The sequence below is a fragment of the Mesoplodon bidens genome (genome assembly GCF_964165515.1).
Source record: "Mesoplodon bidens genome assembly, chromosome: 1".
Classification (NCBI taxonomy): Eukaryota; Metazoa; Chordata; class Mammalia; order Artiodactyla; family Ziphiidae; genus Mesoplodon; species Mesoplodon bidens.
The window spans coordinates 48,388,742-48,414,320 of NC_138176.1; the positions used below are offsets into that span (position 1 = coordinate 48,388,742).

A 25,579-nucleotide genomic window follows, 5' to 3' on the forward strand; every position below is an offset into this window, starting at 1 on the left:
TGGTGACCAGGATGCTGATCTCTACTTTCTTAATCTGGGGTGTGGGTTGTGGCACTGAATGAAATTTAAGGTCTCTTCCATTGCTAATATTCAAAGATAAAATGTTTATTGGGATTGTCTTTCCATTAAAAACATGCACTGGCTTGGGTCTGCTTAGGCAGAAAACCACGACTTGCTCATCTGGTTTGTCTTAAGGAGAACTGGTGCATATTAAAGAAATTTACTTATTTCAACACATCTTATTTCTAAGTCTCAGATGCTTTATATGTAAAACGGGGATAAATATAGCGCCTACTTCATGAAGGTACTGTGAAGATTGGTTTCAGATAATGCAAAAAATCAAGTGCCTGGCACATAGAAAGTTCCCATTAAATGCTAACCATTGGGGGAAAAAACACCATTCAGCTAATAAGACCCAGAGTTTGGACCCAGGTGGTGCGGTCGCAGGGCCATCCTGTTTGATTCCTACCTGTTGGGACCCTGCTGTCTCTGGGTGTCTGTCTGCATCCAGAAGAAGGCCTTGGCCAGGAGCTTTCTGATTCTGACCACAAAGAGCGTGGGTGCGCTGCAGAAGGACAACTAAGGCAAGATCGACCAAAAGAGGACAGGAAAGAGAACGGGAACTCCTTGCTTGTCATCTGCACCAACAGCAGGGGCAAGGAGCCCCCTGGGGGACTAGCCGGCCCTGCCCAACGGTGAGGACAGCTTCATGCTCAGCCTGAGTGGGTGAGGGCTTGGTTGACAGTGCGCTGGGTGTCACGGGCCCCTCTGGCAGGCAGGGGAGGCATCAGAGATGAGAGCGGTCAGGTCCCAGCCCTTTGCACACTGAGAATATAGTCAAAGTCCCAAATGAGCAGGACCAAAGCATGGGTGTGCTGGCCACTGGCCCAGATGGAGTAGAAGCTGCGTTCAGAGTCCCTCCCCAGCCCTCCCTGGGCTCGGCCACTCCCCTCTCTCCTAGTCACTTTTCCCCCGCAGGGTCCTGCCTGCCCAGCCAGCATGAAGCTGCTCAGGCTCCACTCACGGCATGACTCCTGAGCCCGCGGACCCGGGTTCCAGTCCTGGCTGTTTTTTCCATTAGTCCATCGTGATGGAGTTGGTGTGGACTGACTGTGCTGCGCCCTGCCCCAGCTTAGTCCCTCCATGGGTCTGTGGTTTTACCCTCCTCTCATACCTTCTGTGGGGCTGGGGTCTGCAGAGTGGCTTGGCAATCAGAGACCCTGGCCCATGGGTCCCCCAGCTCCCAACCCAACCATCAGTCTCCCCATCGCAGACAGAAGCTTATCATTTTGCAGGAAAAACCCAACTGCATAGGCATGAGTCTATGGGAACACTGGCTGTCTGCAGAGCAAAATGGGAACAGGTTCTTTAGATCTGCAGAGCCTTCTGCTGCTTTACTGTGGAGGTGTCCTGACAGCAGGATGCCTCTGGGCGTGTCTGGGCCCCTCTAGCCTGGCAACAGTTTGTTGATTGAATAGATGAAAGCACTCCCAGTACTCATTTTCTGCAAATGATCCTCTGGCTATAGTGGGGGACCAGACAAACCCCCTCGGGCCCCTGTTCCCCTCCAGGATTTTGTGTGCCAAGGACCAGGGTCAGGCTGAGCCAGGAAATCCCGTGCAAGGGGGCAACTGTGCCTTGTTCCCATCACCCTGGCTCTCTGGATGGTCAGGGGCAGCTTGTGAGTGACTGGCTGTGGCTCTGCAGAGCTGAGTGTTACCTGAGGCCTTGGCTGTTTCCAAGGTCCCCCCACCTTCTCTGCAGCTGACACTGCCTCCCCAAATTCCTCCATCAAACACTCCCTTGAGGGACGGCTGATGCTGAAAGCAGCGCTCACTCTTCCTGCTCCTAGGCTGGCCCCTAGTTTAGAAAGCTTTCCGTGAACACGACAAGGAAGACAAGCCGTCGTGCAGGGAGCCTTCAGGCTCATCTGTGTAGTTTTCTGGATAGTTCCTTTCCCCTGAATTCTCTCACTGGTGTCCCAGGGCTGTCTTTTCCTTCTCTAGTCCCCTCCTAAGCAGAAACAAAGATTCAATGGATCCAGGATCCTAAATGTAAGACTAGAATAGAGGAAGTGTCTGGAAAAACAGGGATGTGGGCGTGCAGGATGGAGGGGAAGTGATGGGGCTGATGTAGGCAAGATTGGGGTCCTCCTGGGGGCTGGGGAGGAGGGGTTTCCCTTTCTGGGTAACCAGACAACCAGCGCCCGACTGAGGAATGAGGGCTCTGCCTCCGCCTGACTCATCACGAGGGCAGTGGGGGGACAACCCCGCCTCATCGAGGCGAAAGCCCAGAGCGGGTGGGATTGTCCTGGGTAGACACACAGCCACTGCCACACAATAAACTAAGAAAAACATTTGCAACACAGATGACAAACAGAAGAGTGAAATCTTTTTGCATTTAAAGCTCTTACAAATCATTGATCCTCCAGTAGGAATCATGAACCCTCCAACAGGAAAATAAACAAGCCCCCACCCCCAAAACCCCAAAGAAATACAGTATAGTAGAAGCAATATATGTACAGTAAACTGTTTAACCTCATAAAAATGAAAAACAAAAGATAAAGCAAGATGCCTTTTTTGTGTGTGGCTTATCAGACTGTCAGAAATGATTTTAAAAGTTGCCTGCTGGGGTTCCCTGGTGGCGCAGTGGTTAAGAATCCACCTGCCAATGCAGGGGACACGGGTTCGAGCCCTGGTCTGGGAACATCCCACGTGCCGTGGAGCAACTAAGCCCGTGTGCCATAACTACTGAGCCTACGCTCTAGAGCCCGCGAGCCACAACTACTGAGCCCACGTGCCTAGAGCCCATGCTCCGCAACAAGAGAAGCCACCACAACGAGAAGCCCGCGCACCGCAACGAAGAGCAGAGTAGCCAGAAGCAGAGAGGGATGAGTGAGTGACAGGTTTCTGGGCACAGAGGGGCAGCCGGATGACAGCAGATGAGAGCAGGTAAGACTCTCACTCACCAGCAGCTCTGCACGGGTGCCTCCCCTAAATGATCTCCTTTCATGCACCCTCACCATAGTTTCGTTATGGCTCATTAAACAACGATAATTAAAACAAAATATATTAGATTTGTTTATCTTGGACTTCACAAGGCAATGAGGTTTGCAGTGGTGGTGGTGCAGATCTAGGACTTCAAGACTTACAATCAGCAGAGTAATTAAGGGGAAGTTGCCTTTGTTGTGCAAAGATGCACTTCTCAGGGGTAATGAACTCTCCCTGGTGGTGGGAGTCCTGGCTGGGGTGGGGGAGGGGACCAGGGGCTGCCAGAAACTGGTCTAGCTAGGGGAGGAGCTGGAGTTTGTTGGGTCAGCAGAATGCTGTGTTCCAGGTGCTGTTCTAGACACTGGGTTGCTCCACTGAGCTTGCACGGTAGCAGGGAGGTAGACCAATAAAACACGCGAGGAGGTGTTGACAGCTAAAAAGGAAATTAAAGCAGGAGAAGAGCAGAGAGTTGGGGGGTGTGGGGAGGGTGGGGCTGTGGTAGCCCTGGGAGTCTTCTCTTGAAGAGATGACTTAGAGGTGGGAATAGATGATGTGAGGGCCAGAGGCTTGAAGGTGTCGACTTAAACAAAATGCGCAGCGTGAGAGTTGTCAGTTAAGTTTTTGTGGTATGCGGGCCTCTCACTGTTGTGGCCTCTTCCGTTGCGGAGCACAGGCCCCGGACGCGCAGGCTCAGCGGCCATGGCTCACGGGCCCAGCCGCTCCGCGGCACGTGGGATATTCCAGGACCGGGGCACGAACCCGCATCCCCTTCATCGACAAGCGGACCCTCAACCACTGCGCCACCAGGGAAGCCCGACAGTTAAGTTTTATTTGCGGCAAAATGAGGACTGCAACCCAGAGGCATCATCCCAGATAGCTCTTAGAAACTGCTCCAAAGAGGCAGAGGGGGGAAGGTCAGCATATATGTGATTTTGGTGAAGGGGGAATACATGTAATCAAGCACATATATTTTTTTTTTAAAGGGAAGGGGATACAAATACATTTTATTTAAATCTCAGAGGATGAGGTTACTTCAGCTGGATCTGAGTAACATCATATATTAGAAGATGCCTGATTTCCAGTAACAGAAATCTACACCAAACTGGCTTAAGCAACAAGGGAATTTATTGGCCTCAATCATTGGGAAACCCCAGAGGCAGCTGCTTCAGGTACAATTGCATTGAGAGGTACCAACTGCCATAGGGGCTTTGACCATCTCCATCTTGGGACTTTACTGTCTGCTATGAAGACTTCACTTTAAGGGTTGTTCTTCTCATGAGGCAGCACAGACGGCGCCTGTGTACTCCAGGCTTCTGGACACTTCGCTGTCTCCTATCTCAGAATGAAAAAGCCTGTCTTATTTGGGTCCTGTGCTCAAGCCCGGGTCAATTCCTCCACCTAGAGGGCAACATAGTCTGGCCCTCCTGGGTCATGAAGCATATATTTTTTGTGAAATTTTCTGCTAGTCTCGTGCAGGTTACTGCTAGTCTAGAGGAACAGTTGTCACCATGAAGAATTTTAGTGCTTTTCTAGATATGAGGAGATACAAGAATTGGGCTCATAAAAGTGGCTCCTGAAAATATCTAACTATCTGAAGACCTGTTCTGCCAGTTTTTCCCAGAATACAGAGTGCCTCATTTCTGCTCTCCACCTGAGCTCCTTTCAGGGGTTGTTGAAAGTCAGCAGCTGCAGCAGCGCATGATTTAATCCTTGTAGAGGTAGATGGCAAGTGTCAGTGGAAAATGCCAATTTGTAGTTGACAAAGGCTTCCGAGGCAGAGAGGAGAGCCAGGAAGAGGGTGGGAAGACAGCTGGCCAGGCTGGGGTGGGGACTGGGTACAGGAGGGGCTTCTCTGATCATCCCAGGTGAGATGCCCCATTAGGACACCCACAGCGACCTCTTACTCTTCAACCCCTGGCATGGCGGTAGACCACCAGTTTGTATAATAAAGACCCTCTCTGCAGGCTGTGGACCCAGATGGAGCCAGAGGCAGAGGCAGCTGGGAAGTCCTGTTCTTGAGCTGGAGCTACGTGTGAGGCCCGGGGTGCACCCTCAGCTTCATCTGCAGTGCCCACTTGAAGGAGAAGATGTGTCCAGCTCCTGCAGTGGGAATCAGCTCCAACCATCCACCTGTCCATCCTGAAACCAGAAGACATTCGCATATTCTGAGCCCTCACTCTGTGCCAGGGCCTCGGCGGGAGCAGGCAACATACAGATAAATCAGCCGGGGCTCCAGCTGTGGACGTGAAGCTGTCTGTACAGGATTTTGAGCTGAAGAGGAAGGAGCTACTGTCTTTGCAGTTTGGTGCCACCTGGTGGCAGTTTTTGGCTCCGGCTTAAATCAACCGGGGCGACTCTGGGTTGGGGGGCTCCATGGGACCTCAGGATAACAGCAGCAATCTCAGAAGTTGCATAGTCGGTTGGTAACACTTTGCCAGCCCAGTCTGAGGAAATTGGGCTGGGAGAACTGGGGACACAGAGAGCCCTCCCTCATCCCCTTTTCTGCTCCCCAAGATGGGGTTGCCTAGGGTTTTCCCTTCCTGCCTTCCTCCCACTCCCTCTGTTCTCCTTTTAACCTGGGCTTACGTTTTCATGGAGTCTACAGTACTGATCTGTGAACCGGGATGTATGGCCACTCTGTAGGGATGTAAGCAGAGTGCCTCATCTGCTGGTGGCAGCCCCTGGTGGTGGAGGAGCTGAGTGGGTTCAGGGAGTCCTGAGGACCACTGCTAGATGTCCCTGCCTTAGGGAGAAATCAGCCAGTGGCCTAGCGTATTGACTCCCCTGATGTTTGACCTCCAGACTATCTTCCTCCTCAGCCTGGGAAAGAAAGCCCTGATCTCATACCTGTCCCAGGACCTGCCTCTGCCGCCTTCCAGTCCCCGCCCCAGTGTCCTTTGGCTTCAGGTTTCCTGATTGTGACCTCTCTCCCCAGCCAGCCTCGCAAGGGTCTGTTTGGGGGATCAGGGGCTTCCATCCAGACCTTTGTCCTGTGGTCCATGGGTTCTCGCCGGCAGTATCTGACTTTCTGGACTGTCCCTGAGACCCTAATTGGCTCCAACGTTGCCACCCGCGACTAGAGGGGGCTGACGCTGGCCTGTGGGATTTGCGTTACAGACGTGGTTTTCATTTGGGGGTTATGCCCACTGACGTCTACTACCCATGCAGGCTGGTCCCCATGTTAAAGGATGGAGAGCTGAAGGTTCCTCAAAGTGGAAGGGAAGCCAACAAGAAAAATATGCACGTGGGTATGGGCTTTCACAGAATTGGGAAGAAGTACAAATGACTCTCGGGAATCTTCAGTATGCTTATTGTTTGATCAATAAGAGAATACTGAAAATGTATCTTAAGAGGATAACAATGGCTGGATGAATGTTCCACAACAGTCCCCCAAATGAAACAGCACCGTGACAGATACTGACAGTTGTCACCCAATATCCACTCTCTTTTCTCCAATGATAACAGACCCTGTGATATTTATCTGGGCACACGGATGCCTCCCTAACAGCTGGGTGTAGCCACAGTCTTGGCCAAGGGGATGAGAGCAGAGGTAACATGTGCACCTTCCAGATGCTGGAAGGGCTGTGCCCTCCGGTGAAGGGTGTGCCACCCACCCTCCTTCTCTCCTCTCCCTGGTGGCTGTAAGGCAGACATGGAGAGGGGTCCTCTTGGGCCATGAGGACAGGGCCTCATCGAGGGATGGTGGAGAAAGCAGATTAAAGGGAGCTCTGCCACCTCACGGAGCAGGGCCACCATACCAGAGTGGACATCCTCACAGGAGGGAAACGAACTGTCTTCTTTAAGCCACTGTTATGTGTCTCTATCACAGCAACTAAACATATATCCTAACTATGTGTAGAACCACTAAGAATATTGTGGAAGAACATTTAATGACATAGAAAGACATTCACAATATATTCTTAAGAGAGTAAGAAACTACAAAACCAGGTAGTGTTATGATCCTACTTTTTTTCTTTAAAAAGAATGCATAAAATAAATTCATGTAAAATATCTGTTATGCTCTATAATGAAATGTTAATAATGGTCTTCTTAAGTTGTGAGATTGTGGATGTTTTTAATTTCATTGCTCTATGCGCTTTTTAGAAATATCTTAACGTTTAATTCATTGATTGATTTATTTTTCCTTTAGACAACTTTTTATGAGGAGCAGAGGAAAAGGAACGTCAGCCATAAACCTACCACTTAAAAAAAATCTATCCAGGGTTTGTAAGTTCAGATGCCTTCAGATGTCAGATAGAAATCATCATTGTGTGAAGTGCCCAGTGTTACAAAGGGGCAGGATATGGACCTTGATCAGTTGTGTTCCATACAATCGTTTTCACATTTTAAAGAAAATAAAACAAAGCCAATACCAATTTGGATTGAACAAAAAAATTTTCACCGCAATAGCCAGGTGGCCACCCCTTCAGAAAGTAAAAAATGAGGGTCTACTCCTCTTCCCCCATTCTTCACTCGTACCTCCCCACATCCAAACATTATTTCTTGGTTAAAAGGGTGAAGGTGGTGAGAGGTCAGAGCCCACACAGACACTCTTGGGAGAGTTACAGCAGAGAGGGAAGGAGATAGGCATCCCTTGGATAGGACAGAATTTAGCATAGGGAGAGGGACACAGAGAGAGAGAGAATGTGAAAGTGGAAGGGCTATTATCCATTTCCCAACCTCACCCCTCTTTAGTTTTATGAAAGGGAGCTCACGCAAGCTAACCTCTACCACCACATCTACAGAGCCTTTTACCATTTCATAAAGTACTTCTTCTGAGATGGGAATCATTTCTCTGTTGCAGATGGGGAAGATGATGTTCAAAAAGCTAAGAGGACCCAGGAGCTGGAAAGAAGAGCCAGGGATTTCGGACATGAAACACCATGTGCATTCTATACTGCATGCTGTGGAGTGGGGAGAGAGAAGGCTCTAGAATGCTTTGTGAGTAGAGTCAGGCAAAACAGCCCAGGAGAGTGCTTTCATCCTGTAAGACTGGAAGGAGTATCTGATTTGCTTGTGACCATCTTGGAGGTGACTGCTTGTAACTGTTCGAAGGCCCTCAGCAACGTTTAGTAAGAGATACGGGAGAGAGGAGATGGTTGATTGGCCCTTGATTCATGTACTTATTTTTGTCCTGACTTGTCCCAGGGAGCATTGAAGGACACGGCCCAACACTTGAAGGGAGAGACGTTGATCGCCAAATGCTCTGTTCATGTCTATGTCCTCTTGGACTTGAGCCTCTAGATCTCGTTTTATTCTTATGCGTTCTTTCTTGCATGTCTATTAGGTGCCAGGCATTGGGCTAAGGGCTTAAGAATATCATGATGAACCCACTGTGACCTGTTCTCTAACTTCATGACATTTAGTCTACTTGGGGAGGTAATGTTAGTAAAAAAAAAAAAATCACACAAATAAACGATATTAAAAGGTTTAAGCACAGTGAAAGAAAAGACATCTCTTTTCTCTTGCCCACAGCGTAAGGCTGGCACAAACATGGTTCTCTGTGAGCATCTGTTGGAGGAGTGAGAGGTGAAGGAGAAGAGGAATGTTGGAGCTACAGGATGGCATCAGGGAAGCTCTGATGGGGCCCTCCACCTCCCCAGCAAAGCTGAGGCCTCATCCATCCCTGCTTCAGCTGCCCTCCTGCAGCAGCTGGGCTCAGTCTCTCTGGCTGGGATTCTGGGCCACACGGCTGCAGGACTGGGGGGCAGCCTTGGGCAGCAGGGGTCCTCTCCAAGGGTACAGCCTGTCGCTGGAGCCTGGGCTTTAGCAAGCTCTGCTATAATGGTTATGAGAGGCTTTCCTGACACACTTACCTTCTCTATCCCTGGATCTTGTGTATAAGTGCATCCCCTGAATGCACCTGGCACGAAACTGGTACTCCACAGCTATTTGGGGAATGAATGAAGAAGTGGATGGATAGACAGGTACATGGAGGATGCCCCCAGTTGTATCAATAGTCAAGCTGAGCCTTGCCCATCACCAGGCTGGCCTGTGGGGCACTGTGGGCTGATTGGTGACTCGACTGAGAGGTGGGAATTGCCTGCACCAGCATTGCTCAGACACCAGTCATTGTCATTCAATAAATATTTATGTTGGGATTTAAATGTGCTCTGAGTCTGCCACTGAGTGAGGCTGAGGCCAGCAGGAGGGAAGGGAGGCAATAGGACCGTACCCTTGGAGTGTGCTGAGAATTTCTGCTGTACGTACACATGGTCTCTCCATGCTGGGCAAGGCCATGGTGAACTGAGTCACAAAGGGAGAACCAGACAATATGAGCAGAGCTGTGGACTGGGTGTGGGGTTGGGGGCAGCATCCTGGAGAAGGAGGGGAGGATGTAACCATGGACACGAGTGGGCTGATCAGAGGGAACGGGAGGTTCCTAAAGATCCAGGTTGGGAAGGGTGTCACAGAGAAGTCACAGTTATAAAGTGCCTACTCTGTGTGTGTGCGTGTGTGTGTGTGTGAGAGAGAGGGAAAGAGAGAGAGAGAAAGAATAAGGCACTGATGTTCTGATGTACTGATAGCTGGTCAGATACTGAAAGGCAGGCATTGTCAATCCTGCTTTGCAGACAAGGAAAGGGGGGTTAACCCCAAGTCTGCTTGATTGCAAACCTACCCCCCTCCCACTGTAGATGTTTACAGAATTCAAGTCTATTAAAAATTAGAAGGCTTTTATTGTGCTTACTAATTTTCATGTTGTAAACCTATTTCATTTCTTTAGTAGTCATTTCAATTAAATTCTGCACATTTACTAAACATTTAGCATGGGCAAACGACTGTGTATTTTGTTTCAGGAGAAACATGTCTCATTAAAGAGGGCACAGCCAAGAGCCCTGGGCTTGGGGCTGGGGGATGGATTCCAGTCTTGCTTCTGTTGATAACCAGTTCCTCCAGTTGCCATCTCCCCACTCCTCCTCTTAACATTCTGCGCCTCTGTTATTTTATTCTTACGGACAACTGTTTTACACCAAAGAGCTGACCTTGAAAGTTATTTGTCCTAAAGGTTTACTGGTGAGATAATTTAGATTTGGAGACAGATCTTTCTTCTATTTTTGGCTGGATCCTATTTGAGATTTCCCTGGACTGACTTCTTTTTCTTATCAGCAACTTATTATGACGTCTTTAATAATAGCCGGCTGGAATTAACAACTAAACGTTCCTAAAATGATTTTGCTCCAAGTCAGTGACTCCAGTAAATCCTGCAGAGTAGTCCTGGATGTTGGGATCTTAGAAACTGAATCCTGCAGGTGCACCTGTAGGATATATCCCAGACTGTGGTCCAGCTCCCTGAGATTTTTCACTGTAGCTGAAACTGGGAAGCAGGAGGCTGAAGGCTGTTGTTGAGCCTTGTCAAGACTCTTGGATTCTGGTGTGATTGCCTGAACACTGGGGACCGAGGGGAGACTGGGTCCGTGGCCTCTGGGGAGAGAGGCCACTTCTCCATTTGAAGCCGCATAAGGATACAGGAGTATGGGAGCCCCTCCTTCAGCTGGGGGTGGGATGTATTCTGAGAGCTGCCCTTCCAAAAAGCTCTCTAGGGCAGAGGAGGGAAGACCCAGTGAATCCAGTGCCTTTCGGTGTGGTACCAGATGGTGTCAGTTTCCCTTCTCCCTGCTACCCCATCTCATTTCCTCGCCAGAATCTCTAGTGGCTGGCTCCTGAGGCCAAGAAATCAATTCTGTATCTCCTGTGCCTAGCACAGAGGGGGTGCTAGATAAGTGTTTATAGAAGTGGACTGAACTAGACTCTGAAACTCCAGGGGCTGTGGACTTAGTCTCCCTCAATACACCCCTTTCCCATCCTAACATTTGATAAGAAGGCATTATCAGTTGGGAAATTATGCTAGACTCACACAGAATTTATGTCAGGGGTAGGAAAGTCAGATGTCTGCAGGAACCAAGTGTGTCACATAGATGTGAGAGGTGACCTGGAGGAAATAGTGCAGAATAGTGGGGTCTGTGGCTAAGTAGAGTTGACAGGCCCAGTCTAAAGGCACTCAATTTGAATTTCTAAAAAACTTCGGTTGGCCAAGTAAAATACCTCTGATACAGCTTAAAGGCCCTTGGTTTAGGTTTTCTAGTCAAATAGTTGTGTGCTGTGTAAAACTCAACAAACCAAGCAATGAAGCATGAAGGGAAAAATGTAAGGAAATAAACAAGGCAGACTGGCAGACGAGTAGGAGGGAGAGCCACAGAGGAGCTCTCCCCATGGTGGTACTGCTTCGACCCAAGGTGGGCTCATCTTGGAGACAGCCAGAAGAGGCAGATGCCATCTTGTAAGTACCCGAAGCAGCTCAGGATAGCATCTCTCCAGGAATGTGGCCCCCTAGTGGGCCATAGTACTGAGAAGATAATAACAATAATGGTAGTAGAACAGTTGTAGCTAATGAGTGGTTGTTACGTGCTGGGCATTGTTTTCAGTTCCCCCCCTTAATTAAAAGAAAATAGACTTATTTTTCAGAGCAGTTTTTTTTTTTTTTTTTTTGGTGGTACGCGGGCCTCTCACTGCTGTGGCCTCTCCCGTTGCGGAGCACAGGCTCTGGACGCGCAGGCTCAGCGGCCATGGCTCACGGGCCCAGCCGCTCCGTGGCATGTGGGATCCTCCCGGACCGAGCCACGAACCCGTGTCCCCTGCATTGGCAGGCGGACTCTCAACCACTGTACCACCAGGGAAGCCCTCAGAGCAGTTTTTGATGCACAGTCTCCCCATTACCAACATCCCCCATCAGATGTTACAGTCAATGAATCTACATTGACACACCATAATCAGCCAGAGCCTAGAGTCTACATTAGGGTTCATCCTTGGTGTTGTACCGTCTATGGGTTTTAACAAAAGTATAATGACATGTATCCACCACGGTAACATACAGAATACTTTCTTTGCCCTAAACCCTCTAACACTGTTTTTAATCTGCCCACCAGCACTTGATGTAAGTATTTTTATCCCCCCTTCACAGAGAAAGTCACGGGGGTCCTGAAGGAGTACGTGACCTGCTCAAGCTCACCTTTCTCATGAGGGCTGGAGCCTGCTTGAGTGAAGGCAAGTATGCACAGTCTTCAGGAAGCGGGCCTGCCTCAGGTGTAATGCTTTCTTACCTCGTGAGGATTAGGCAGACTGGAGCCAGCTGTGAGATTCCCTGAGCGCCACATGAGAATACACTGTCCTGTGGCCACTGCAGGTGAGATTATTAGAAGTTGGCTTGTATTTAAGTAGCTGCTATTACTTTTACATGACAGTAAAACTAATGAATGATAGGAAATTTCGAAGATAAAATGCATATTTATCCCTTGTTATATATATATATATATATATTTTAATTTTTTCTTCTGTTCATAGTCCCCTGTTCATCTGGAATTTCAATTAGCTGCTTTTTTTTTTCTCACATATTCCATTGTGTTTAGCAATTGCAAACTTTCTTGGCAATTTCCAAAACTACAGAATGACAATAGATTTGCAGACAAATAGAGGATGTGTGGGGTCCATACTGAACATGCATATGCTGCACCTTCTGTCTTGGGAGAGCTGTGTGGCCACTGAGTATTACACCCGAGAGGCTTTAAAAAATTTAATAACGAAACAATATTACAAAACACCCAGACACTTTAAAAACACATAATTAGGAATTCAGTGGGGTTTTTTTTCTCCCTGAAAATGCAAGTATTTTATCTGCTTTAGCCCACTGTTATGGTTTTAAACGATGTTTACTAAAACTGTTTCTGCTAAAGAAAGTTTTAAAAGGGAGGTTGGAAAAATCTCTTCTGAGCACAGTTGAGATGTCAAATCCAACATATGTTCATGCATTCAGGCTCAGAAGATGTTGACAGTGGTGTTTTCAAAGGTTTCTCCGTTTTCCTAAAACAGAGCAAATGGTAAGAAATAAATACCACGTGTGGTGTTTGAGAAACTGACCTGGAGCCTCAGCTCCCTACATTTTCTAAGGATTTGGGATTCTTTTCAAGAATCAATTACAAATAATTCCTAATTCAACTGAAAGACAATTTAGGCCTTCCAGGTATAGATGCTCCAATTTCCAGCATTTTATTGCTGCTCTCAGTGTTTTTGAGGTGGCAGTTCTCCCTTCATAGAACAAGCTTAAAATTAGAAAAATCGAACACCCATTAGAGAAAGCAGATTTACTCTCATTAATTGATACAGAGATGGAAAGCTACCATCACCCAGATGGGAGCCCAGTGCATCCCCTGCAGACATTCTCAGGGGCCAGAGTCTGGGTCAACAGCAGCCCATTTGGCCCAAGCCGGAGCTGTCTGTCTAAGAGCGGAGGCTTGTGTTTTCAGGGGTAGGGATGCGCTGCACGGGGGAGCCTCTCTGCAGCATCCGCACACAAATCTTAGGGTGTGTGTTACTCTCTTCCCACTTGGTTTTATTATTTTTTTAAAAGTGAACAACCTTGAAAGTTGAACTCCCCACTCTGTTCCAGCTTCTCTCTGCTCTGCTGGACAGGAGGTAACGTAGCATGCCTGTTTAGTAACCAGAAAGTGATTGTTAGAGGGAATGGAGACTGTGGCTGCTGTGCATTAAATACGGAGAGAAGGAGCCTTTGAGGACCAACCACAGAATTGTCTCCTTCCAGAGGCTGGAAGCAACCCAGGTGGGGGTAGGGAGGGCAGCGGTGTGAGAATCTGTTGAAATATGACCCGTGGTTTTAACTTTAAATAAGCATTTCCGTCCTAATAGAAGCTCCCTCTAATGTCTCCTGCAGCTTTGATTTTGGAACACGTCACATTCCTCATTAAAGCAATCACTGTTAAAACATAAAGCAACACAGGATTTATTTCTTCATTAAACTGATGATCCGTATATGAAGCCAATTAACATTATGAGTCTGGTGAACATCAAGTGTAAAGAGGTTAGAGAAAATTAAAAGCAGTCACCTTGGTCTTTAGATAAAGAAAGTACACTTTTAGGTTGTAAATTATCAGAGTGTCCAAGCAGGACAGATTGGTGAATTTGGTTAATTGGAAAATACATTTTACTGCACAAGAATTAAGGAAAAACAACCTTTTCGTTGCCAACGCTCTTTTTTAGAGGGGAGGGAGATGGTAGCGAATACATACATACATGTTAGCCGCCTCTCTCCGGCCCCGAGTGTCAGAGACAATCCGAGGAAAAAAAGCGGCCCGCGTTGTCATCAAAGTTTGCTGTAGCCTTTCCTCTCTGCGATTGCTTGGTTGGTTGTTTATTCACTGTTTTGCCAACAGGAACGAGCCCGGCCTCCCTGCTGGGGGAGAGGAACTTCGGGGGAGACGAGGCCGAGGGTCCCGCTGGCTCTGAGCCCCGCGCCAGGTGGGTGTTTTGCGGGAGCCTGGCTAAGTGTCCCATCAGGGAGACAACCAGGCTCGCGTCGGGGACGCTGGGAAAGCCGGGACCAGGCGGCGACCGGCCGTGGGAAGCTTCCCGGCCGTAGCCGTGGGACAGGAGTGGGGCGTGGGTCTGCGGAGCCGAGAGTTTGGTCCCTGCTGCGAGCACTGAGCGCGCGTCCCAAGTAACTTTCTTAGGTTTGGACCAGGAGAGGATTGGGATCGGGCCCCCAACACCCAGAATCCGGCGGGGCGCGTCCGGCCGCGGCGCAGTGCAGGGCCACAGAGCGGCCCTTGTGACTGGTCTCTTTCCTCTGCAGCCCAGGAGGAACAGGTGCCTCTGTCCAGGGTCCTGACTAACCGGGAGGCTCTGGGAGCGCGCTGCCCGCCGACCCAGAACAAGCCTGTCCAGCCCCCGGGACATCTCTGGGCCTTGCCAAGAAACTGCTTCGGCGGATGTCAGGGATGGGGAGCTGAAACTGGGGTTTGGACCTCATTGGTTTCTGGGGCCAACGCGGCGCTGGGCGCCTGGTGCCTTGAGTTCCCGTACAGATACTCAGGTGCTCCTTGGAGCATCTTGGCCGGGCCCGCCCGGATGTGTTCCTCACCCCGCTTCGCAGGCACTAGGCTCCGGAGCGCGCGGGGCTCTTGCAGGAGGGGGGATGCCGCCTAGGGCAGGTGGGAGTTTGAGGGGGCTTTGGGCAAACCCAAGCACGCAAGGGGAGACTCGGGCTCTTGAAAAGAGATCCAGAGAGCAAGGGTACTCTGAGGGAGACGGAGAGAGAGCGCGCCGAGCTTCCTGGCCTGGGTTGAAATAGGGTCGGTTTCTCAGGGCTCCATCCCTTTCTGGATGAAGTGGAAATGGCCCGCCGGCCCTGCTTGTTACCGCGCCCGCCGCCCAGACCCGCATGCGCGCTCCCCGCCGGCGGGTCACCTGGACTCCTGGAGTCGGTGGCCCAGCCCGGAGCTGGCGCAGCGGGCTCTCTCCGCTCTGAACCCAGCCGGCGTTTCCAGCGGTTTCTTCCGCGTGACTGGGTCGACTTTCCGCGCCTGGGCGGGCTGAGCCCAGGAGGGGCCGCTGAAGTGCACCGGCCCCGACTTGCCTCTGCAGGAGCCGTGCTGCATCTTCCTCCTGGCGGTTTTCGGAGGGGCGTCCACGGGCCGGTCAGGGCCCCAGTAATCTGCCCTCCAGCTCCACGCACCTCTCTCGGGGCGGGTGTCCACGTGTGGCCCAGCCAGGCCTTTTGTTTCCAACTCACTGTATCTTTAAGATCAAGGCTGGATCCCAGGCGGTGCAGGGACCCGACCCACCGCCTCTCCAGGGCTCCTGAACGCAGCATTAGAATGTTTATAAAATATTCAATTTATGTAGTCTGTCCAAGAAGCCATCGTCCCAAAATAAAATCAGCAGTCTAGACGGAACACAGACACCAGAACTTATCAACAGTTGTCTGACTTGCATCTTCTGATGCATCTTGAGTGGGTCATAATACCAACTTTATTTTCAGTGGTGCATAAATTAATTACACGCATTTAATAACCAAAATATCATTATATTCCCCCTTTAATATCATAAAGGCTTTCCGCCAGGGAAGCACTTAATAGTGCAGGGGGCCGTAACGGGCTATTATCCTGGTGTAATGCTATTACAGAACCAATTATGTGCCATTAGACTTGCTTTTTTTGCAGTTTATGTGATTTGATCCAATCCCGCACCCCTGACTTGAAAATTTCAGCCCGGTACTTTAGAGTTTCATTTTCACCCAGGCAGAGGGAAGGGCGGTCTCTCCGCTGAGCTTCTGCCTCGGATGCATTTTAAAAGTAATTGCGAAGGGTCCCACTGCATATCATTTGCATGGAGAAGCGAACATAAATTCTGGGACCCCTTGCTGAGAACAAAATCAAACTTTCCTTTTGTATGGTCGCTTGGAAAGGGAAGCCGTGTGCAAAGAGTCCCCCCAAAACCCATCCGGTGGCGACAGTTAGCAGCGCTTTGTCAGTTTGCAGCCCAGGAGTCACCAGGCCTGACAAGGGGAGCTTAAAACCAAGCTCTCCCCGAGAAAGAAGGTTTGAGTCACAGGGAACTTGGCGTGGGGGTGGGGTGGAGTGTTCAGAAAATAATGCTTTCTGGCGGATGGTGGTAGTGGTATTGTTTCAACCTTCTTTTAAAAGAAAAGAGGAAAAACATTCCTGATGTTAGCTGAGAAATGACGGATTCTTTTTTTTTTTTTTTTTTTTTACACCACGTGGGCCATTTGTAAGGCCCAGTAGACCTATCCAAGTTACTCGCTGTAGACAGCGCTGGAAATAATCAGATTAAGGCCAATTACGCGTGAGATTATAAAGGCGAGTGCTGAGCGGCGGCGCGCGCTGTAGACAGATAGCAAGACATCTGGCCACTTCCCGAGTCACTTTTCTGGTCCTGCGGGCGCCAGCCGCGCGGAGCCCCGCCCGTATCCAGTAGAGCCGGGCGAGCGGACCAGAGGCGGTCACGCTCCGGCCTTCCTCGCCCGCCGCCCGCCGAGGTACGCGCGGCTCCCGACCCACACACCGAGCCCTGCGCGTCTGGCCTTGGGACTCGGCTGCCTTCCTGGCGGGGGCTGCCTTTCGCGCAGATGGCCTGGCGCGCTCTCCGGACTCGGCTGCGTTGGCCTGGGTGCAGGGATTGTGGCGGGGACCCCTGAGAGCCGGGAACCAGACTGCGTGGGCTTGGTGTTGGGGCCGAGGTGGGGGGGACGTCTGTCCGGGTGGTGGACCCGAACGGAAGGGCTGTCCCACGGGGTCTCCGGCTTGCGACGGCGCTGCCACCTCCCCCCCAGTCCCCAGAGTGGGCTGAAGGCGTTGGGAGGGGGCTTTCCATGAAAGGAGCGCCCGGGGCGCTCCAGGGCCGGGCGGGGGCGAAGGCAGAGGGAGACTGAGGCTCTGTCGCTGTTTGCTTTGCAGCCAGGCCAGATCTACGCGTGCCTTGTCGGTCCCGCAGTCACCCTCCCGAGTCCTGGCCGTCAGGTCGATCCGGCCGTCGGCGATGTTTTATTTCCACTGTCCGCCACAGCTAGAGGGTGAGTAAGCGCCGAGCCAGGAGCTGCTCCAAAAGGCCGGCGCCGGCCAGAAAGGGCCATAGCAGCAGCTGGGGCTGGTTGGTGGTTGGGTCCCTTATCAGCGAGGGGCGCAGCCGCCGGAGGTGGGTAGAGGCGCCCTTGGCCCTCTCCCCACATCCGGCTCCAGCCTTCCACCCCGTCGCCACCTGCCTCCTACCCCCCCACCCCAACCGGGCCTGGGCGGGTTGGCCCCCGGGCTATGAGCACTGCCAGGACCGGCGGATCCTCCCAGCACAGATGCTGGTGTCACGCCTCTAATTCGGGCTCCCCTGCCCAGGGGGCCGCATCAATCTTTCACGGTGTTTTGCAAACATCCCGATAAGCGGAGGTGGACTAGGTGACCCGTAGGGTCCTGGGCCAGACGTGAGCAGGAACCCCCGCTGCCAGGTTGCTCTCATTCCCTGCCCAAGGCCATCTTGCTCAGCCAGGCCAATGTGGCCCTCAGGAGCAGGGTGGCCCTGCTCACCACTGCCAGAAGTGCCCTGGCATGGCTGCTCCTCTGTGACTCACTGGGTTTCTGACCTCAGATGCTAACCACTTCCCACTCCCAGGGCCAGCCCATGACCAGGGTTTGGGTCTTTGAGGGTCTCCAGTTCTTAGAAGAAATTTCGCTTCAGGATCCTTGGTGTGGTCTCTGCACTGGGTTGTTAGGTGGGGGTAGGTTGGTGAGAAGGAAATAGCTTGGATTTCTGGTCTTGGGGGCTCCCCAGGGGTGGGCCCTCCACACAAGAAGGGGATTTCTATGTATCAGGCAAATGCAAAGCCACACACTCTGGCCCTTTAACAGCGCCTTCCTCAGACCAGTAGTCTCAGCCATGGGCTACTAGGACTTATATAATTGGGAGCAGTACCAGGACTTGGCTTTGGCAACCTACTCCTTTGTGGGGGGGGCAGTGAGTGAATTTTGGAGGGGAAGAAATTGAGAAAGGCACGGGACAGGGCAAAAAGTGGTCAGACACCGGGGGGACCTGAAACATCAGAACATGCTCCTTCACCTTGCCCTGGTTACCTTGAGCAGTAGCTGGCCTCAGCTGGCCAGTGTATGCAGGGATTTCAGAAAGTTTGTTTTGTTTTCCCCATGGAAGCATTTAAGAGTTCAGTAGGATTTTCTAAAGGAGGCTAATGAGCACCAGGGTTCAAGCCCTGCCAGCCCGATCAGCATTCCTAAGAAGAGAAGGCCAGACACTTGGCTGCATTTCACCTCCTTTTACTTCCAATGACCCATGCAGATGGGCTTTATAAAGGTCTGAGAGGTTCATCCCCTGACACCTAGGACTGCAGGGAGATCCTCTGCTTGTGCAGTGGACACACCTTTTCTGCATCTCTGAACCTCAGGTTTGGACTGATTGATACTCGGCAGCCCACCCTTCCAGTTAAAGTGGGAAGGTTGAGGTTTGGGCATTTAGCAGATGGTAGGCTGCCTAGGTGACTGAAGGGGAAAGCCCAGTCTGCAGGGTGGGTTGCAGAAGTCACCTGGGGAGAGCCCTGGCCAGCCTGTCGTGGCCCCAGCACACTGAGCTGCTTGGTGCCCTCAGCTCAGCTTAGCTCACCTTTCCTTCCCACACCTGGGGCACATCCCACCTCAGTGCTTATTCTGATTGCTGTGACCAGAAGAAAAGATGGGTCTTTAAGAACTTTTTTCTTCCTCTGCAGATGTGTTTCAAAGGCAGTTTTACAGAAACGGGTGTTTTATTTTAGTTTAGTATTGCTGGGGGGGAGGGAGGTGACCTGCTGCCGATGGAAAGGCTAAGGACAGACCCTTGTAATCTGACTTCTCATTATTGCCTATCAGCTTTTTAATTGTAATTTTTTTAAAATTAATCTAGAGAGGCATATAGGAGAAAGCAAAGCATGGCTCATAATCTCACTTCTCAGATAATTTTGCTGATATTAAACTAGAAAGTATTACATCTACCTGCTTAGGAAATTCAAATAGAACAGAAACTTATACACTGAAAAGTGAAATCCTCCTTCTCTACCTCTTTTTCTAAAGATACTCCCTATTGTTGGTTTCTTGTGATTCCTTCAAGAAAAACATGCTATCACCTGCGTTTACCCTCATTTATGTATTTTTCCTTTATATTTTATGCCTTATTTGCGCTGAGATCATACCGGCACATCATTTAGGACTTCCCTTTTTTCACTTCATAATACAGATTTTGGCGATTTTTCCGTGTCAATGTATGCAGATCTACTGGCTTCCTTTATTATTTTTTTAATTTATTTAAAAAATAAATTTATTTACTTATTTGTTTTTATTTTTGGCTGTGTTGGGTCTTCGTTGCTGTGCGTGGGCTTTCTCTAGTTGCGGCGAGTGGGGGCTACTCTTCGTTGTGGTGCACGGGCTTCTCCTTGTGGTGGCTTCTTTTGTTGTGGAGCCTGGTGCACGGGCTCAGTCGTTGTGACACGTGGGCTTAGTTGCTCCACGGCATGTGGGATCTTCCCGGGCCAGGGATCGAACCCGTGTCCCCTGCAATGACAGGCGACAGGCGGATTCTTTTTCTTTCTTTCTTTTTATAAATTTATTTATTTATTTATTTATTTATTTGGCTGTGTTGGGTCTTCATTTCTGTGTGAGGGCTTTCTCTAGTTGTGGCGAGCGGGGGCCACTCTTCATCACGGTGCATGCGCCTCTCACTGTCATGGCCTCTCTTGTTGCGGAGCACAGGCTCCAGACGCGCAGGCTCAGTAGCTGTGGCTCACGGGCCCAGTTGCTCCGCGGCATGTGGGATCTTCCCAGACCAGGGCTCGAACCCGTGTCCCCTGCATTGGCAGGCAGATTCTCAACCACTGCGCCACCAGGGAAGCCCCGGCAGGCGGATTCTTGACCACTGCGCCACCAGGGAAGCCTGACTGGCTTCTTTTAAATAGCTGTGTAGTATTCCATTATATATTGTTCAGAAAGTGCCTACAATTGTGCAGTTTGGTTGTTTCCTTTTTTTTTTTTTTTTTTTTCTGTTACCATGTTACCAGGAACAATATTCTCTCTCCATTTTGGCACACTTTTAAAGTATATTCATAGACTACATACCTGTATGTGCACTTAAAATTTTTGATGGATATTGTCAAATTACCCTCTAATAAGGCTGCACAAATTCATGCTCCTACAAATGGTGAATTGTGTGTACAATTCATTATGCTTTTAACTGTACTGGGTGTAATTGTGCAGCTTATCTTTTTGGCAAAAATGTTTTGTTTAATTATTGCAAGGTTTAACATTTTCATAACATTATCAACCATTCTATTTATTTTTAAGTAAGAAGCCTGTTGTCATAATTTCCTCTTTTCTATTAGGTTGTCAATCGTTGTTCTTATTAATTTGATGAACTGTCAGCTTTTTTTAGGATCCAGTTTGACATGCAGTGTTTCACTTAAAGATATTATACGTACACTTTGTGAAACAGTTTGGGACAAGCCGGTAGAAGTTTGTGAGGCTGATTGTGATTTGAGAGCCTCAGAGATTGCATTTCATCCTCACCAGTCAAGTACTTTGTTTGAAAAGGAAACCGTTTGGTTTCCCACAAAATAATGGAAATAAGACCGCTTTGAGGCTGTCCCTTTGAAGTTCCCAATGAGCTGGAGAGAAATATTTGTAACTAGGATTTTGAGGAAGAAAGCAATTTGGATGGGATGGTGGAGAGAGAAGTCTTCACCAGAGAGTGGAGGTCTTGTGACAAAGGATGTGCACTGGGGAGTTGAATAATAAGTAAGAGGGACTCCCTTTAGCAGATAGAATTTTAAAAAGCCGAAGGACCTTGCTTCTTTGAGACTGAGGTCCTTCAGAGGGATGATGCCTGGGCAGTGTCGCTTGCCAGCTCCTAATGGCGAACATGCAATGATTCTGAGACCGGAGCCCATGGCAGGTACAGCGTTCACTGGCTAATGGGAACTTGCTCATTTGTTTCCCTAAGAAGCCAAGTAAATGGTGGACTGTCAAGTAAATGATGCAAATTTGGAAAATGATCTGAATGAACATTTGGGGCCAAACTCTGTTGTGGCTTAATCCGAGCTTTGGAGGCTGGCAGGGAGGACTGTGGAAAGGATGCCTTTCTTTTCACAGAAGTGGGAGTAGTGGGTCTTTTATGAGCCTGGCCAGAGGCTCCTGTTTAAGTCTGCCTGGAATTCAGGACAGTCGCTATTGGTGCAGATTTCTTGTTAATTGACATCTATATAACAGATCCACTAGAGTGCTGATGAGCTGTGACCAACAGTATTAATATTCATTTATAAACTTCTTACCTCCTCGTGTCCTGAAGTTCTTGGAGAAAAGTGCTGGGAAAAGCTCTTGGTGATTTCATTCCTCCCCTATCCCCAGCCTTTAATTCTTATTGTTGTAGAAACCAGGGAAAGTCAAATAACAAGTGAGCAAAAGGGAAACGTAGAGGCTTTTATTAAAGGATCAGAGGTAGAAGGGATGAGCTGAAGGCACATTGGACAGAGGTGCAGGCAGCTGGGAGCCAGAGGGCCGATGAAGGCTCCATCTCAAGTTAATGACCCGTCCTGGCTCAGAGTCTAGAATTTCACAAGTGGACTTGGCTGTCTAGGGGAGTAAGGTCTCCACTCATCCTATGAAATAGGCATAGTTAGGCCTAAAGTCAGAGATTACTGGGAGAGAGAGAAAGCACGAGAGAGTGAAAAAGAGGGAGCCTTAATAACAGGAGCAGAGAAAGATGCTTTAGGACAGACAGGGCTCCGTCTGGGTGGGATGGGTCACTGAGTGCGTGTGCATGGCAGAGGCTCAATGTGAAGACTGGGGGTCCCTGTGCTCAGGCTGATCCAGTTTGTTCCCTGCAGGCACTGCACCCTTTGGCAACCACTCTACAGGAGATTTCGATGATGGGTTTCTGCGGAGAAAACAGCGCCGGAACCGGACCACTTTCACTCTTCAGCAGGTAATGATGTTCCCCTTCTGAGAGCCATCCACTTCCTGCCTCCAAAATAATCAGAGTTTGAGCAGCTCTTCTTTGTCTTTTAAAATAAAGCCAACTGATCATGTTAACTGGATCTTTCTGTTTTCTTGAACAATTGATGTGTCAAGGAATCTGTCTGGGGAGAGGGCAGAGGACTGTGACATTAGGCTCCCAGATAGTCAGTGAAGAGGCAATGATGACGGCACCCTTTTGTCTCAAGTTGATAGTTTGGGGAACGTTTCCACATCAGCAATACAGCAACATCATTTCAACTTCGAAATAACCTTCTGAGGAAGGCAGGTCAGGTGTTCTCATCCCCAGTAGATAAATGAGAAAACCGGGGCCCAAGAGGTTGACTGATTTGTAGAAGGTATTGTTGTCCATAAGTGGAAGGGCTACAACTGGAACCTTGATATTGTGTTGCCAGGGCCGGGGCTCCTTCCCTTAGATCCGTTTGTCTCCCAGAGCACACTGGAGCAGAAACCCTAGGTGGTTTCTGTGGGGCTGACCCAGTGAGAGCTTCTGCAAGTTGATTCTGTTCTTCCAAGCTCTATAATGAAAGCTGCGTGGGTTGCACTTTAAATGTAAATGCATTCAGATGTTTGTGCCTCTCTTATTTCTACCTCTTGGGGTAGCACTGAGGTTGTTAGTGTTAGTAAGTCTTAGCTCCCAAGTCTTCCGCGGTTGACATTTTAATTCTGTGGGATCCTTTCAAAGAGCATTTTTCTCCCTCTTCTTCCCCTACTTGATCTGTGAAACTACTTCCTCACCACATATAGCAAATTTGAAATATGCATCTGCTTCCTCTCACCTAGCCACATCCTCTCACCAGTAAATATTTTTTTTTTTCCTTTTACCAGCTGGAAGCCCTGGAGGCAGTTTTTGCCCAAACACACTACCCTGATGTCTTCACCAGAGAAGAGCTAGCCATGAAAATCAACCTCACAGAAGCCAGAGTGCAGGTAAACCTTCTTTTTAATTATTTAACTCTCTAATATTAAAACTGGCAAACTTTTTTTTTTTTTGACATCATGACTGCAGAGTGCACATTTGGCCAAAGAAAGCAAATGAAGACTATCTGTCATTTTCATGATGCACTTTAATAACATCAACATAATGTGGAATATTAGATTAGGTTGATTAATCGGTCATTCATAATTAACTAGTGATAATGTTCTACACTAATTTGTCCGCGTCTCTAAGGTACTAAATTACATCAATGCACATCCATTTCCTTGCTTTGGAAAAAAAAAAAAAAAAAAAAGAGCTGAGATGCTCTTCTCAAAGCAGCTCTGACCGCTCTGGGGTAAGGCCGGTCAATTGCAGAGAACTGTGTTTTCATATGGGAACAGAGTAGGATCTGCTTTCCAGAAATTGCATCATGTCCAACTTTTCCCCAGCACGTGGACTCTTTCAGCGAAGTGGTCCGAAGAACATGGGCAATTTAAAAATCTTTAAACGGCAGCAGCAAAAGGGCTGCCTCAGAGCCGAGCGTGGCCCGTGGTGACTGTCTCTAAGCAGGATTTCTTTTTAGAAGCTACACGGTGATTACGTTTAAGTGCACAAACCCGTCGAGCCCAGCAGATGTGCCCGAACGCAGGAGGAACAGATTTGCAGCAGCGCCTCTCCGGGCGAGCTATTCTTTGAGCACAATTATATATTCATTTTATTTATGGGGTTTCCTCCATGCTGTTTCTGTTCTTTTTTATGTAGGGGCTTGGGGTTAAGACTATGCAAAGATCTAATTGTAGGAAATATAATAGTTTGCTTTCGGTTCCCCTGGGTCATGTTAGTATCTCTTAAAAACCTATGGCTGAAGAGAGATAATGGAATTCTGAACAGTAAATTGGGGGTTGTAAACAAATTATTTCCCCTATAATCAGATTATGTGATCCTGATTATTAAATCTGAACATGAATCATTGGTCATATGCGGGCAAATTAAACTGATTATTATTTGGAAATGAAAATCTCCTTTGGCCAGGATGCCGTTTATCCTTTCTTTTTTTAATGCCAGCTTGCCAATAGCTGCCTAAAGACTGAACTGCAAATTGAGATAAATGGCACAATTATTGAGCATTCAGAAGTGGAAGATCATAACTTCTCCCTGAAAGGTGCAAGGGTGAGATAGGGGTGGTGACAATTAAAGCTGGGAATTGTTGTTGGGGCTATTGTTGGCTATTATGCAAACAGACAATGGCTGTGAAGCATTTGTTTAGTGAGACTCCATGTGGGGACACGGCTTTGGTGGCGGGAAGGGAGATGTGTTTACATTTACACCCCTTGCTCATTCAAATATGATTAATGTTCTATAAAGCAGGGTCTTAATCGAAGCTGATGTTGTCAAACAATAGCTAAATAGGGAAATAAACGACTCCATCATGCTCTTTCCTCAGAAGCAGGCGAACTGTTAGTGCAAAGTCATTAAAATATGATAATGAAAAATAGCTCAATTAAATGTTGTTATAGCTGTGACCTTCATTCAATTAAGACGCCAGAAAGTGTCTGCATTTTGCTTTGCATTTAACTGCCCTAAATTTAGAATATAGATAAAATCATTATTCAGTGGTTGCTGATATGTGCAATTAAAAACCAACTAGATTAAAAAGAAAGAAAGAAACCCAGTTAAAGGAGAATGAAAATTTGGAGGTGGGATGAGCCTGGAGACCGAGGTTCTCTCCTGGGCCAGTCTGCTGACAGGCAAGGAGGAGAGGATGCCCAGGGGAATCGGAGGGAGGTCTAGACAAGCCCTTTTTTTTTTTTTTTTTTTTTTTTTTTAAGCCAGGAATTATCTTCCAGGAGAGAGGGGGAAGAGGTTTAGCTGCACGGAGTAAAGAGCAGCAGGATTTCACTGACCTCTGGGAACACCTTGGGCCCAGGCTGCCTGACTACCCTGAGGCTGTCCTGCAATGCGATCTTGGTTTCTAAGGCTTAAAGAATTCCACACCCGCCTCTAAGAAGGCACTCAGGGCAGGTGAATCACAAGCTGCCTCCTAACCTGAGGATGGTGGAGATAATAACACTAGCTAATGTTCACCGAGTGATTGATTGCTGTGTGCCAGGCACTGTGCTTAGTATTTTGCATGCATCTCCATTAAATTTCCTAACAATGCTTGGGGATGGCTGTTATTAGTACTCTCAAACAATTTGGATCATGGTACCCAGCCAAGCCACTGGGCTTCAAATTGTGGATCTGCCACTTAGCACTTGGATGACCTCAGGCAAGTTAATTAAACTGTCTGTGCTTAGTTTTCTCATCTG

At 48.8% G+C, this 25,579-nt stretch overlaps 1 protein-coding gene across 1 annotated transcript in view; it reads left to right on the forward strand.

The window, feature by feature from the left end:
* Positions 1-17,336: 17,336 nt before the first annotated feature.
* DRGX (dorsal root ganglia homeobox) overlaps positions 17,337-25,579 on the forward strand; it is a gene marked incomplete at both ends in the record, with an annotated part of 31,946 nt that continues 23,703 nt past the window's right edge. Inside the window, 3 exons of the mRNA XM_081239850.1 lie at positions 17,337-17,370; positions 22,204-22,301; positions 23,180-23,281. Coding sequence (XP_081095976.1) covers positions 17,337-17,370; positions 22,204-22,301; positions 23,180-23,281 — 234 coding nt within the window. The remainder of the gene's footprint in view (positions 17,371-22,203; positions 22,302-23,179; positions 23,282-25,579) is intronic.